Source organism: Stegodyphus dumicola, chromosome 7 (genome assembly GCF_044657685.1).
Source record: "Stegodyphus dumicola isolate Sdum_Otavi_A_Nest chromosome 7, ASM4465768v1".
NCBI classification, from domain to species: Eukaryota; Metazoa; Arthropoda; class Arachnida; order Araneae; family Eresidae; genus Stegodyphus; species Stegodyphus dumicola.
Genome location: NC_140774.1, coordinates 30272209 through 30288907, shown reverse-complemented (window position 1 = coordinate 30288907; position 16699 = coordinate 30272209). Strand labels below are relative to the sequence as shown.

General features: G+C 36.0%; 1 protein-coding gene across 7 annotated transcripts in view; it reads left to right on the top strand.

Moving 5' to 3' along the window:
• qtc (GRIP domain-containing protein quick-to-court) overlaps positions 1 to 16699 on the top strand; it is a 224451-nt gene that overhangs the window by 188648 nt on the left and 19104 nt on the right. For all 7 annotated transcript variants that reach the window (XM_035351413.2, XM_035351414.2, XM_035351408.2 and 4 more), the window contains exon 3: positions 2837 to 3417. In XM_035351413.2, the coding sequence (XP_035207304.1) occupies positions 2837 to 3417 (581 nt within the window). The remainder of the gene's footprint in view (positions 1 to 2836; positions 3418 to 16699) is intronic.

Genomic DNA, 16699 nt, shown 5'->3' with positions numbered 1-16699 from the left:
TAAGTTCACACCAAATTTTATTAAAATCTGTCCAGTAGTTCAGGAGATCATAGATCAAATATGCAAATTCTCTTAATTTATTTCACCAGTGTATCTGCATGCTTTACAGTGAGCAGTAAAAGTATCCTGTAGATAAGCAAGCGCTTGCTAACACGGGATTCGCTAAATTAAATTAAAATGAAAAAATAAGTCCGGAATATTTTCACAATGCATATGAAACGCGCCAGCCTGGAAATGTATGCCAAGATGCTTAAATTAATTGATTAAGGCAAGGTGCATGACAGCTATCCGCTTAACACGTTAGCTGATTGAGATATGGGGGCCCTTTATAAATCCAGATATTATATGCCAGTGACTAATATGATTTTGGGATAACTAGAGGTTTTTTGGGGGGCCCTAAGTTATATCGTGTGTAGCTTATACGTAAATCCTGCACTGCATCTATGAGATAACTCGTTACTCCTCGCCTTACCTAAATCATCGAATACTGCCGTAGCAAATGCATGCAATGTTTAGATGTCTGATCCAGCTGCAAATTTGCCGGTCCTAACCTGCATATTTGCCGGCTATCATCCTTTAATACTGCAAAGAGCGATGCAGAAAGAGAAATGTCGTGGTAAGTCTCGCAGATAGGATGAAAAGTGAAGGAGAGCGTGAAACATAGTCACGTGGTATGTTCAAGTCATCTGATGCCAAGGAGATAACAGTAGAAATGCTGCAAAAACATAACAAAAACCTGAACAAAAATATATACAATATTCAGGTACAAATACATGATTTTTCCTTAATCTATGGGTGGTAAGTCATCTAGTAAGTGTGATTCCAAAGCATGGTAATACAGGAATGCAGAGATAAGTTGTGGATAGTCCGCAGGTGAGAGGCCACCCTCGCGAGTCCAGTCTCTGGGCTGTCACACACACTAAGTGGAAAAATCATGATTGCTGAAGATGGAAAAATTTGAAAAAGTTTTTAAATACCGAGCATCCGTCAGTACTTCGTAGTGCAAAGTGTTGAAAAAATTAAAAAAATCACAGTCCGGCATCACTAAAAAATTTTGCATTTGCCTTTCGCAGGTAGTTTCTAATCGTGGGGATTTTTAAGTCAGTGTGCAAAACCTTGTTCTTGACAAAATAGTGTGCATTGGTGATGGTCTTGAGGCACTTATTTTGCACAATCTGTAATTTATTTAAATCATAATCTGTGACAGAGGCCCAAGGGCATTCACTTCAACACTTTCGCGTAAGTGCACGAAAGGGGTGAGTATTCTTTATCGAGTATACCAATATTGTGAGAAGACAAAACTACATAATTACAAATATTTACCATTTACTTCAAAGGACTCACAATAGATCGATAGTACTTTCCTATTCAAATTCACATCGTAAATTAAACAGCATTCTCGTTATACAGAAGAAAAATGCCGCCTTATGGCGTTAAAAATTAATTGTTTGAGAATTTACTCAACATCGATTTCCCAGCATCTCGTACTTAGCACCGGGAGCAAAAATATTATTTAATATGCCGATATCGAGAATACCCGTGTTAATTTTATTTATTGCTAAATCTAATCTGTTATATCTATATTTAAACAATAAAACAATAGAAAATAATTTAAAAACATAAACGTGCAGATAAGGATCTTGGTGCCTGTGAAACGGATCCACTCATATGAACTTTGGCAGGAACGTGCTATGAACTCTGGGTGCTGAAGATACAAAATCACAATAAAAAATGTCAAAAGATCATGTTTTGTGCTAAATTACTTCAATGCTGCAAAGATGCACAATCATATTGCTTAATTTTCTTCGGACTTTTATTTATTTTTTTTTTCTTTAACCCGTATTTATTGATATGAAGGATATTTCAAAAGCAAGATGAGACGTTTAACTATTAGGCTAGATGTATTCTAATGTAACCATGAATAATCGGGCAAAATCTCTTTTCTGAAAATCAATTGGCTCCAGTGAGGTTCAGTTTCTAATGGTTAATCTGAACTTGTACTCCAGTTATATTAAGTAACAGGAAAGCTTACTTACCATCACGATGATTACTAGAAGTCTCTTTTAAAGTCATGATATTACGCTAAGGCTGGAAGTGTCATGTGTGCTTTTGCATGCTAAAAATATGCCTCAGCTCATGCTAAAGACACCCATCACAATACTGCATGTGGAATTTTCTGAATTACATATGCTATGTTGGTCGCTAGGTTTTTAGCAGTTTTCGGATTATCACTCTACTACTTTTCAATTTTATACGAGTCCAAAAAATTCTCGGCCTTTTTCATATGCATTCTTCTCTTTTTCTTAGCTCCACAGAAAGAAGAAAGGGGGGGGGGAAGCAAAGATGTTATGTCTAGCTATCCGATCTAATTTCTTAACGGCTTTTGTCGAGGATTAAGTAACCTAAATTTATTATTGAAAATAGATGATGATTTTGTTTCAACGAATTTTGTAAATAATTCATTTTTATGAAGAAAATTCCGTATAGCATTTTTATACAATGTTTTTTTAAAGTTTTAATAATAAAATTTTGATATAGCTATATCACTTGCATCAGATAGCCTCATTTCTTTTCATTTAAGATTTGTTTGTAAAAAATACTATTTATTTAATCATTTTCTTAATCTGCAATGAAAACTGCACTCTAACTTTCTGATCATGTTCAATAGAAAATGTCTTTAGTACCATTTATTTTTAAGAATGCCAAATAAATTAGGTTTAACACTGAATTATGCTACCTAGTACAGATCATTAGTAATGTACTGAAATTCAGAAATTATGTGATATTTTGATTTCCTTTCCGTATTCTAATTATTTGCTTCCTTCTCTTTTTTTAGTTACGAGATGGAAAACACAATCTGATGAATTCCTCTCAAGAAAGTGACCACTTAGACAGTATGAATACAAAAAATTCAGCCTCTGAAATTAGTTTTGAAAGTAATGATACTGATAGAAGCGATATGCAAAATACTGTAACTATGAACAATGATGACAGTGGAGTATCGAATGTTTTATCAATGAGTCCAAGAAATAGTTCCGAATTCGATGATCTCGATCGCCATCACAGTAAAGTTACAACAGCTGATAAAGCTGTGTGCACAGATCTGTCCCTTTTTGACTTTTCTGCTCCTGTAAACAAGACTGAAATAAATCACATAACAACTGTAAACCACTCTCAACGTAATTTCAGTGAGAGTTCTGTTGCGGAAAACTGTAAGGATAATGGCTCGCAACTTGAAAAGCTTGCCGTTGCAGCTTCACCTAGATTATCGCAGGAATTTGAAAGGTTCCTGACTACTTACAAACAAGAGCTAGAACAATTGAAAGCACAGCACAGAGAACATTACCAGGATTTGAAAGAGAGATTTAATGAAAGGGTAGATGATCTACTTCAAAAGTTAACGGAAGCTAATTCAAGGTAATTTTTTTACTATTTCTTTTGAAAATATGGGATAGTTCAGAAGTTCCTGACGGATTAAAAAATTTAGCTTTCGGCGGAAAGATATTGATTTAATACTTTAGATATTGTTATAGTGATTTAAATTTGCTTTATTGTATCCTTACCAACTTCGATGTATAGGCCTTTGATCGCTAACATCTAATTCAAATTCAATCCATGTAACGCTTCAAACTGATCCCGAAACATTCCCAGTTGCTTGAGTTCACGCTTTCATGCATGCAATATTTAAACTCCGAGATATCTACATTTTATCTTTGGCGTACCACTAAGAAGAAATTAAATGGTGTTTCTAGATAACAGAATGGTAATGAGGTAAGATTTTCCTACTAAATCCATCTCTCAGGGGTAGATCGTCTCGACAGCGTTAAGCCAAAGAGCGTCTCGACAGCGTTACGCCAAAGAGGTGATGCCCTATTTTGTTGGCACATGATATTTTAATATAAATAAGGAATCTGAGGACATCAAAAGTGTTAGCATGAGTGATATGACAGGGAAGTACATTTCTATGAAACTAGGTACGATGAAAGAGAAAGATTTAGTGGGGAGAGGGATTTATATTTTTTTAATTACTGTTACCAATCTTTGTGAATTTTGATTCTCTATGCACTTGTTTACAACTTTACTCTACTAAAGTGTCAAGAGCTTCTGAACAATCCCATATAAGATAAACAGAAATTATTTTTATTGCGTAACACACATTAATAAGATTTGAATGACTTATATTAATATATAAATTGCAGTACGTAGACGTATAACTAATTATTAGAAGCATTATATTTACAGTATATAAGACTGAGTACTGAGCAAAAGAGAAAGTTGTGAGCATCAAGTAATGAGATGTCATAATATCTGGTATTCCATAGTTAGGCAGTGGCTTAGCGAGAGCTTTTGCCGCCCAGGGCGGTCCCTCGATTTTCCAACCTTCTTAATATACAAATAAATAACTAAAATATTTCAAAATGACTTATAGAGAAATAAATTTAAATTGTATGTTTATTTTCCAAGAAACATTTCAATTTCCAGTATTTTAAAACTAAATTATTATTTTGCTTGCTTTTTGTTCTCAAAACTATCAATGACATCTTCAATGTCTACTTTATTTTTACATCTTCAATGTTTGCTGTAATGTAGACAGTATAGAAAGATTATATATATATAGTATAGAAAGTAAATATTGATAGTTCTTAAGTACTTCTTTAATGTAAAATAAACATTTAGTTCTTAAATACTTTATAAAAGACTTTTATTTGGAAATCTGTTCTCACAACCAGCAGCGCTGCAACTTTATTCTGAAGATTATATTTTAAACTGCAAAAATTCAAAAAAACGTCTTTTCCACGTTTCTGTTGCTTTTCCCCTAGCAGCAAAGGAAATAAAGCTCTTGAAGTAATTCTCTCTTAACAAGGAATTCATTATTAACGCCACCATGATCATAATTTAACTGATTTTCTTAATATTCATTAAAACGCTTCGACGGAATAGAAAAAAATATAACTTTGTAGTCAACTGTTGAAAACTCGCGGTGATTTATTTGAATAATTTACCTCTATGATCCACGCAAAAAGTGCCGCCCCCAAAATAATGTGTCGCCCGTGGCGGACCGCCTCCCCTAGTTAAGCCGCTGTAGTTGAGTTATGAGATATTTCATTGTTAAGAACTACACGATAATTGTTTAATTGTTCCCTAATGTTATGTCGTGGAGCAAAAACACTTTTACTTTACACCTGACTGCCACTGGCTCCGACATAGCAATGTGAATACTCTACATCTAAAATTTTAAAACACCATTCCAGAATTTTAAATGTTTATTTAATAGAATTCTATTCATATATTTGCGAGTTATACACTATAAACACAATAAACAAAATTTAAACTTATCTGCAGCAGCGTGAATAAGCCTGGCATAATATTCTGAACTTACCTTGTGCAACCTTAGGGGGGAAAATACCGCAAACTCAAACACAAAGTTTCATCCTTTCCAACGCAGCTAATTTTCTTGAGCGAATTTTTACTAATATCCGCAGCGGGACAGCGGATTCATTTCATTCACCCAAAACTCAAATGTTTTAACGCAATAGTATCGCAAAGGAAACATCGACTCAAAATCAAAATATTAAAATCTGTAGAATATCATCCGCTGTTGCCATTCCAGCACTGCCAAGTTTTTCTTCCTGCAGCTGTTGCCAGACTTATCCTCGCTGTATGATGAGAGGTACAACACCTAATATTTTGTTAGAGCAAACAGATGCTTTGTTTTGGATGATAATTATTCCGTAAAATACCGTACTGATGATTATCAGAAAATTTGCAAACGTCTATCGAATCTAGCAGTAAGCTGTAGTCTTGCTTTAAGAAATGAATTATATAAGGCAGGTCTTTAAACAGTGGCATTTTTATCACATGATATACGTATTTTAGTAAAACTACATAACGCTTGGAAATTTTATATGGACATCTTAGAAACAAATTATTAATAAAAAAAAGTATTTTTGATAGCCGGAAATAACTAAGTAAATAAATAAATAAAATTAAAAAATTAAAAATAAATAAATAAATAAAATAAAAAAAAATATCTAGTTGACAATTTTTGGCCATTTTCACTGTTTCCCCCCTCCCCATCCTTGGTTGTATTGTTATGCTTTGATCCGCTTTGTAGCAGATTTTGTTTTTTGAATGGTTTTTAGTTTTTATTGTTATCTTTAATGCTCAGCCTTAAAACATTCTAAAATATTTATTCAAAATTTAAAGAGATTTTATAGGAATAAATTCAGCAAATTGTGGTCTGCTGTCTGATGAAGAGCTACAATTTTACTTGAGACTTCCATTTTGCTTTATTTCAATTCCAATTTTTAACGGTTTTTCCCCCGTTCAATTTGTTCTTTGCTTTCTAGAGCTGTCAAGCATGAAAGGTAATTCATCTCGCAATTTTCTTGTTTTTTCACATTATTTTGTAGCAGTAATTAGTGCACAAGTATTCTATCGGTCTATAGATAGACACAGAAACATATACATGTTTCAGATACACAGAAACATATACATGCTGGTAACATATACATGTCTAGAATGTATGACATGATTCAAAAGCCATTGTTGTTTATTCACGGCTTCTTCAGACTTTCATTAAAGGAATATTGTTCTATTAGAAGATTACCGTTTGCAGTTGACTGGGATGTGGTACTTCGGAATTAAGGCAAAAAGCAGTTGTTCCGACTGAGTTTAATTGCAGAACTTGGCGTTAATATTAATACTTTGCTTATCTGGAATTACTTTCCGATAGATAAAATCTTAAAATTTTTGCCACATAGAAGGTAAAGTTTGCGTCTGAAACGGTCATTTCGTTAACCAATTAGGGGACTAGAATTCTACTGCTCATTTCTCATATCAGATACACAGAAGGATTCAATTTTCATCACAATTTCTCAGACAAAATGCCTTGAGGGGAAAGTTGAGTAGACATATTTCGTTCAGCTATTATGCTTGAACAAGAATAAATTTGAGGATTATCTGACAAATGCTTATCAAACACTGCGCAATTTACAGAGCAGGCGACGGAGGTTGGATAGTGATAATATCAAGCCATCTGACAACCTCCGACTAAACGTGAAGTCTTCGCCATCGAATGGATACGTGTGCGGTGCTGAAAAATTATATGAATTAAAAGATAAAAAAAATTATATGAATGCCGTACAAATTATATTCGATCAAGGAGAATCCACGAAAGAAATTAAAATTCTTCTGTAATTTTCCGAAATAATCTTCAAAGACAGATTTCTGGATATAATTTCTGTTTCACTTTCGTTTAGAGAATATATAATTTATCATACACTCTTAGAAAAAAAATCGACGCACCAAGAAGGAGTTATCCGAATATCCTTACGACGAAAATCGGTAGGAATGATGTACATGTACAGAAAAACAAATGATTACAGTTTGAGGAAAATTGGATGATTTATTGAAGTGATAGAGCTTCACAAAGTGAAAAAGTCAGTAACGCGTTTGTCCACCTCTGGCCCTTATGCAAGCAGTTATTCGGCTTGGCATCGATTGATGGAGGTTGCGGCTGTCCTCCTGAGGGATATCGTGCCAAATTCTGCCCAACTGGCGCGTTAGATCGTCAACAACCCGAGCTGGTTGGAGGGCCCTGCCCATAATGCTCCAAACGTGCTCAATAGGAGAGAGATCCGGCGACCTTGCTGGCCAAGGTAATGTTTGGCAAGCACTAAGGCAAGCAGTAGAAACACGTGCAGTGTGTGGGCGGGCATTATCTTGCTGAAATGTAAGCATAGGGTGGCGTGACATGATGGGCAACACAATGGGCCTTAGAACTTCGTCGACGTAGCGCTGTGCTGTAAGGCTGCGACGGATAACAACCAAAGGGGTCCTATCATGAAATGAAATGGCACCCCAGACCATCACTCATGCTTGTCGGCTTGTCTGCCGGAAGCCAGTCAGGTTGGTATCACACCGCTGTCCAGGGCGTCTCCAGACCTTCCTTCGCTGCTCATCGGCGCTCAGCTTAAAGCGGGACTCGTCACTGAAGACTATTCTACTCCAGTCAGTAACATTCCAGTGCGAATGTCGGGCTTGACGTTGTACAGAGGTCAATGGTAGTCGGCGCAAGGGGCGCCGTGACCTCAGCCCCTTTCTGTGAGCCGTCTATGAATGGGCCTTGCGGTCACTGAAGCACTAGTTGCACGTACAATCTATGATAATGATGTATCTGGGGTAGTGAGTGCCACTCTGACGATTGCTCGGTCTTCACGTTCTTCTCTAGGCTCACTTTCTTTTTGACGCTGTGTGTCGGCATGGTTCACCCATTCCTGCCAACATCGTCTAATAGTGGCATCGCTCCTGCTCAAATGTCGAGCTATTCCCCGATAAGACCAACCGGCTTCTTTGACCTTCTGCAAGACCTCTCTCAAATTCTGACATCTGCGCATATCGGTCGCGCTCCTGTATGCGAGGCATAGTTACTGTCTATCAGAGTACACGAAATGAAATTCGTGAAGAATTTATGACCTGGAATCGTTATTTCTCCTCTTAAATATCCTGCCAGTTGGCGCAGATCAGATGCGCTGTAGCGACAACCGTTCATTCATTGGCAGCCAAAATGTAAAATTTTGCATATCAATTTATGTCCAATTTGCTTTATATCTTCTAGGTTTTTTTTCTTTTTTTCTTTCTCTCTCTCTCTCTCTCTCTCTCTCTTTTTTTTTTTTTTTTGTTTTTTTGTTGTTGTTGTTGTTGTTGTCTAAGAGTATTTATTTGAGTTCAACCGCCTAAAAATGTTCCATTCATCTGAAAGCGATCAAATACTCTACTCTGTATAATCTTTTGTTACGAAAGTTTTTCTTAGTGAAACGTTCGGAGGAGCTGTCGTACTGATTAAGTACTCGTACTCAAATTTCCGTTAAGTGCTTAGTTATTAAATGGATTCGCGAGAACTGATAGCGCTCTTGATGATCGCGGAATGAAATTTTGTAAACTTGCAAGGGTTCCTATTAGTACCAATAATTTAAAAAGACAAGGACGGCTGTAAGCATAGTCAGCCGCTTAGGATACCGAATGTTGGAGAGCACCAGGGAAGTTGCTTTCACAATCGAAACTAAAATGAAAGCTATTTGGGTTTGAATTATTAATACATGAAATTTACACGATGCGCTAATTGTGTTGATTGCCTAGGGCACCGAAAATGTGCCTTAGATGGGCCCGTAGATTTATAGTATTTAGATCTATGACAGAGCTGTATTGATTACACATTTCAAGCCATAAGCTGTACTGACTTCCTATAAAATTTCTTGATATTTTCAGACATTCAGTTTCTGATTTATAATTATCGAATCTGTAGACAAAAATATCCTATTCTTTCACTAAATTTCTGTTGAAACTGAAGCTTTCATCTCAATGCTTTGTTTCGGGCCTTAGATGGTGCCAGTAATTAGACTATCCAGGCTAACTTTCATCTGGTCACGAATACAGTTTCCATTCATTGTTCAGCCTGGTTCGTGTAATTACAGGCTTACTGCATCCGGTCACATATACGTGTTTGATCAGAGCTTTCATTGCTGCATATGTTACGTATTAAACACTTTTCACTTTAGACACCACCAGGCAGTTGTTTGGAGCAGGGTAAACTTAAGGCCTCTTTCAGCAAGATGATCTATTCCTGTTTTCAAAAACTTTGCAGAAAATGCTTGTAGGACAGTTCTGTTGAAATTATAAACAATTATTATCTTGTCACTTTCATCATCTGTCGGAACAATTACGATACTCCTGGAAAAACATTGCTAAAGTGCTTGTTATGGTATTTCCGACTGACTGGCCGTCGCGTCGTTTTGAGTAGCTCGAATTATCCGAAATCGTGATGCCCCAAGTTCAACTTTTTCCACTTCAGGCTTTCTAGAACTGGCAAATCATGCTATTTCAAACTTTTATTTTCTTTCTTTGGATGTTTACCCTGGAAACATCAAAAATCGTGCCACTTCTGCCTTTCTTTCACAACATGGAAAAATTCTTTCTTTTTGTAACAAATATTTAAGGAAAGAAAAGACGGGGGAAAATGGAAGAAAGAAAAAGCTCTTCAAACAGCTTAAAATTTTGTTTTGTATAGGCCATACTGATTTCACTGCTTCCGCAGTAAATCTGTTCTGCTTCTTGACCAATGAATGCTTAAAAATACTCTCACTGCTTTCTTTAGAAGCAGAAATTCAAAAACAAATTCAGATATTTTTAAAGCCCGAAATAAATTGCGCGTGAAACAAGAAAAACTGAAAAACGAGGACTGTTAAAGTGAATGGACAACAGTTATTTTTAGTCGGAAAATGATAGTATATCCTCTATTTGAATACCATATGATGAATTTGGCAGATAAGCGTAAAAAATTCATTTATATACAAGTTACTTAACATTATCCTCCACAATGAAACGTGCATTAAAAAAAATCTGTAAAATAATGAATCTATTTTATTAAAAAGTGTGATCAAATCAAATGATTTTCATGAATCTCGAGCATTATATTTTAAAATTAATGTCCTCAAAGGTTCTTATTCTTTCGTTTTGATTTAATTCTCAAAATACTTCTTTAGAAATTGATGTGACCTTGTATCTGACACTGAGTGACAAGACCACTAAATTGATCATATAAAAAAAAAAAATCATGTTTGCTATACTAGATATCATTAGCAGTGAGCATATTATATCTAAACCTTATCTGAACATCAAATGGGTCAATCATCATTGTGAGATCATTTCAAAGTCACGTGAATCCGATCACATTTTCGGGCTTAATATTAAACCTGAATGGAAAGGCTCAAATGTTATTCCCTTTGCCAGTCCCATCGTGATAGGCTCAAATAAGCAGTTTTCAAAAAAGCCTTATCTGGGAAAGCCTGAAGTGGGAATAACCATCTCAAGCTATTGACTCCTTATCCTGTGGAATTATATTTATAAGAAAAAATGAGGATGGCAAATAAGATAAATTGGCATAACAAAGATCAGTTTCTATTCTAACAAATCCTAGATTCTTTTCTCAAACGCCGTTTGCTAAAAAATGCTACTTCGCGCTGAATGATCGAAAAGTTTGTGCTATAAGATAAAGACGTAAAATAAACATTTTATATTAAAAGTTCGTTAATCAGGAATTTTTAAGAATGATCATTCGTTCATTCGTAAGTCAGTTTATGGAGATTAATACAAAATGTGGTTATTAATTTCCAGGACTACTCTAATAACATCAGAACAGATGATGTGAAAAAGTAATCTTTTCATATGTTTCGAAGTAATCCCCATCTGCCGTAATACACTTCTGCTCTCGGCTATATAAGTTGTGGAAACAACTTTTAAAGTCCTCCTTCGGAAGGCTCTTCAATGTCGACGTCACATTCTTCTTGATGTCTTCAACATCCACAAAGACATCCTTTGATCAGTTTTGAGTTTGGGAATGTTCGATCGTACTCTCCTGACTTGGTCCCCGCAGACTTCTTTTTATTTCCCTAACTCAAAACTGTGATCAAAGGAACACGCTTTGTGGATGTTGAAGACATCAAGAAGAACGTGACGTCGACATTGAAAGAGCCTTCCGAAAGAGGACTTTAAAAGTTGTTTCCACAACGTATACGCCCGAGCACAAAAGTGTGTTACGACCGATGGGGATTACTTTGAAACATATTAAAAGGTTAAGTTTTTCACATCATCTGTTTTAGTGTTATTAGAGCAATCCTGAAAATTAATAGCTACACCTTGTAGAAGTTGATTTTTAACCCAGTAAAGAAACTTTATTACCCTTCGTCTCAGAAATTCCTGCTTTTCTGTTTGCTAATTGGTAAAACATTATCGCATTTCCCACATATTCTCCTGTGGTTAAGTAGTTAGCATTTCCGATTAGTTAATGGGAAGGGTTTTTGATATGAATTCCGGCTGGAGCACAATTTATATTTTCTACTGCAGAAAAATTTTAATGAATCTGCACAAAATTATTCTGATGACTTGCATAAAATGCAGCATGGATGATTAGTTTAATAATACTGGAGCACTGAATTATAGTCAAGAGATTCAAATGGATTTTCAATTTAAATTCGCATTCTTGTCTAACACTGAAAAATTATGAAGTTAGATAAGTAGCAAGATTTAGCATTTATCGTCTGTTATTTCAATAATAAAGAGACCAGTAGCAGAAATTAATTTGTCTGAATTTTTGTTACTCATTAATTGTACCAATCTCTTCCAAATATTGCAAAATAAGTTTGCATTTGCTATGAAACTCCATCTCTTGTAAATTACTAGTTCATCATAATTCAATATATGGAGACAGAGGTTTTATAGAGTTGGATTGGAATTATATGAACTAAATATAGTATACATAATTTTTCTGAGAATGGATTGTAGAAAGTACGACTAGAGAAATCTGAGAGAAATTTCCATAGTTTCCTTAATTTGCATGGTTCGGATTTTCTAACAAATACTGAATGAAAATAAAAGTCGTCTGCTAGAGAGAAATTTGGCATTTTCGCATTAATTTGTGTTCCGGCTATGTAAAAGATATATTAAATGACTTTTCACTAATCTACGTAAGATGAAATGTTATTGTGCTCCTTTTACCTGATCATGCATTACCTTGCTGAGCCTGTCTGTTAGCTAAATAATAATGCTGATACGCATGTTAGGCTGTTGAGAAAGGTTTATGAAGTTTCTGAGATGATAATACATTTTAGGCAACTGAATGTGCATTTTGAGGAAACTGGAAATTTTCAGTCAAACCAAGATGAGGATTATCTAAAGAAAGAATGAATTAATAATGTAGCACGGAATGAAAACACAGCTTGATTACCGCTTGGGCTACAAAGTCTCAAAATTATCCTAGATTTCTCTGCAATCATAGTATTTGTTCCTGTTAAAAGTAAAAGGAGCTAGTATTGAAGATTACCGAAAGTACGCTACGCCTAGAGTGCATATATATCGTAGCAAATAAACATCTGTCATCTGCATATTTGAATTATTTTTTCCCTTTACATCTTTTTTTTTTTTTTTTTTCTTTTTCCCCCATCATCCCGATTTTCCTTTCCATCTTAATTAAGAACTGCTTTTTTTTTAATGGACGGATGCTTTTTAATAGCCATTAGCCTTTCGTCACTACAAGGGCTGGAAGTGGTGGCCATTTCACTACGGAAGCACCTAATAGGTGGCTACCGTTGCCTCCTATGAAAAGACGGACAGTTTCAACCATGCCTTCTCAGAGATTTGAGCCCGGGCCCATCGCTACGTAGTCAGGGTCGCTAACCACTACACCAGCTGGGCGATTAATTAAGAATTGCTCACTCAATGAAAACACTTGCCTCGTTATTTTCAATTTTGATTATAATGATGCCCATCGGTGGCCAAATGGGTAAATCTGGTAATTCGAGCCAGGCTCGAAACCCAGTGAAAAGGCTAGTTACATGGTTGTTTTTGTAGTATTCTTAATTTATAATGTAGTATGGCCCTCCGCAAACGCATTCCTTCCTTAAGCAAATATACACTGGTGTGCAAAAATTAAGGACGAAGTCGAAAAATTAGCATATCAGCTGAACGAAGAGGCAGAGCGGACAGAAAGACCAACCAGGAGATTAAGTAAGGTGATGTACGGTAGCACATGCACAGATATGCTGGTAGACGTAATGGGGGAGTGTCTGAATAGTATAAAGCATGTTGTCGGTGTAAGATCAGTATTTCTGGCAAAGAGATTGCACGCCGTATAGCAGTTAAAATCACACCGAGTTGCTGCCTCAGCGAGAAATGGCGAATAATCAGTCTGTTAGACGACATCTTGATGCTTTTACCCGAGGTCGAATCATTGGGAAGTTGGAGGAAGGCCGCAGTGTGACAAGTGTGGCTGCAGAGTTCGGAATTGCTCACAGCATCGTTTCACGACTTTGGAGACAATTTCAAACTACAGGAACATCCGGGGGTTTAGTAGTGGTCGTCCACGAGCAACCACACCCGCAGATGACCGGTATATTGCCTTAACAGGCCAGAAGAAACAGGCGGCAGACAGCGGGAGAAATCTCTAGACACACGACACAGGCGACTGGACGACCGATATCGCGTTTTACCGTGGCTAGAAGACTGCACGGTGGTGGTCTGTTTGCACGACGCCCTATACGGTATGTACCTCTAACGCCTGCTCATCGGAGAAGGTGTTCTCTGTGGTGCCGGGAACACCGGAATTGGTGAGACAATGAATGGGGACGAGTACTCTTTAGAGATGAGAGCAGATTCAGTCTGAGTAGCGATTCTCATCGCATACTCATCTGGAGAGAGCGGGGAAGCCGCAATCATCCCTCGAACATCATTGAAAGGGACAGGTATGGAGGTGGCAGTGTTCTCGTTTGGGGAGGCATCATGCTTGGTAGTCGTAGAGACCTTCACATCTTCAACGCAAGTTCAGTCAATTATTGTAACGAGATTCTTCTTCCATATGTGCGTCTTTTTAGAGGCGCTATGGGTCCGCAGTTCCTTTTCATGGACGACAATGCACCATGTCATCGCACAGTAGCTGCCGAACAGTTCTTAGAGAGTGAGGATATTGAACGTATGGATTGGCCGGCACGATCTCCGGATCTCAATCCCATCGAGCATGTATGGAATTTTCTAGGCAGACGCTTGGCAGCTCGTACCTTACCATCAGTAACGATTCCGGAGCTTCGATTGGCGCTGCAAGACGAATGGGCAGCAATGCCTCAACAACTCATTGACACTCTCATTTTCAGCATGGGCAGACGCTGTGAAACCTGCCTAGCAGTCAGGGGAGATCATATCCCCTATTAAAGGCCGGATGTTTCTTGCTGGACACCTATCACAGGGATGTTTCGGCCTTCAGTTGCATTGCGCTCCATGCTACTTTTTCAACAAAGCTTCTTTTTATCCCTCTGATTTCTCTTTTAGTAAGTGTTGCTTACATTACTCATGTCCTTACGTATTGGGGATCTTACTGTATTAAATGTGTTGATTTGGAAAGCTTTTGTACAAAGTTATGTTGCAGAAACCTTCTCGTCCTTAATTTTTGCACACCAGTGTATTGTGCATGCTTTTCTTTATCAAATAAACCTAATCCACCTTAATCAGATTAAGGTGAACAACTAAAAAACAACAGATAAAATAATATAAAATGTATATTAATTATGTAGATTATTGGCTTGCTTATGATTTCAAACAGACCACCATTATATCATATTTTTGATGTGAAACATATTTCTGTATATGAAAATACGAACTATTTTCGTTACTTTTCGTAAACTTCAAAGTTGCACTGGCTAATATATGTATTTTTATGCTAAATTCATATTTATTTATAATACGTAATTACATGATGATCATTTAATAAAGTTGTTATTACGAGCAATGTCGCTGGACCTCTCCTCGTTTTTCACAATCCAAACAAATGACAAATTTACGTGGATTCGACCGAAGTTTTTGATAGTAATTCTGGCTTACAGTACTAAAATTTTATACAAAATCCACAGTCCGTTCACCTAAATGACGCCAAAAATATCATCGACCTAGCTTCTAGGTGTTCCTAGCTTCTACAAAGCATAATAAATATCATTGGTTACTTTCTGGGGGTTTGAACGTCATGAATGGTTTGAATCTAAAAATGTTCGTAACGCTCTGTTATGTCACGTGCTTATGGAACAGCAGGTAATTGGTAGCATTATTTGAAGAATTGCTTGAAATTAGAGAAAAATATGAATCGGGATAAAACGATATCCGAAATGTTTCATTAGTGGGTTTGAATAAGATGTTGTTTCTCTTATGCATAATTTGAGTGGATGAAAAGCTTCACGGAAATTAACCATTGTTTGTTCTTGTGGGCAACAAATTGTGTTAATTGAGCTGCACAGCAGGATAAAATATGCCGGAGGGCTGTATGCACAATTTAATATTTGTATTAGATATGGTGCTGTTTATAACCTATTATATTAATTTGCGTCTCATAAAATTTTATTTATTTCTTAATGCAAAGGATATGCATTAGGATTATAAACATAACATTTTTAATACGAACCTGTTATTCGATGGCATAGCACATCGATATCTAGTTTAGACATTGTGATTCCTATTGTATATACATTCAAATTATAAATATATTTATTCCAAAAGAAGTATATCTAAGATGGTTTTATATGATTTTTTTTTTTTTTTTTCCTTAATTCTTTTAAGCTTCATACAAGAAAAAGTTCTGCTTCCAAATACATGCGCTTTCGAAATTACACGTTCATGAACAGGATTTGTTTGAAAAGTTCAATTTTTTAAAAAATTTTGTACGAATTAAAGTCCGCTTAAATTAATTATCTTTTCTACTCGTATATGACTATGATTCTATACATTCCTCTTGCAATTTCACAGATATATTCGATATTAATTGAGAATGTAATGGCAGATTTTCTGAAATATTAAAATCTATTATCGGAGTTTTTGATAAGATGACAACGAATGCCGCATATTTTTAGCTGTTTATATGATTTATTTAGAAAGAGTTCCAGAATAAATTGTATTTCACAACGTGAGATTTCTTAACGCAGTTTCTAATTAATTAAGAATGCTATCGCTTTTTAGAACATCATTAATTAATCCCCTCGCTTAAATAGTAGTATATTCAGTTTATTTAGCTAAGCACTTATATTCACTAAAAATCATCCAACTAATTCTCATTTTTAAAATTCAACACCATATGCGCCCATAGTCTAATTAACTTTTCGATTATGCG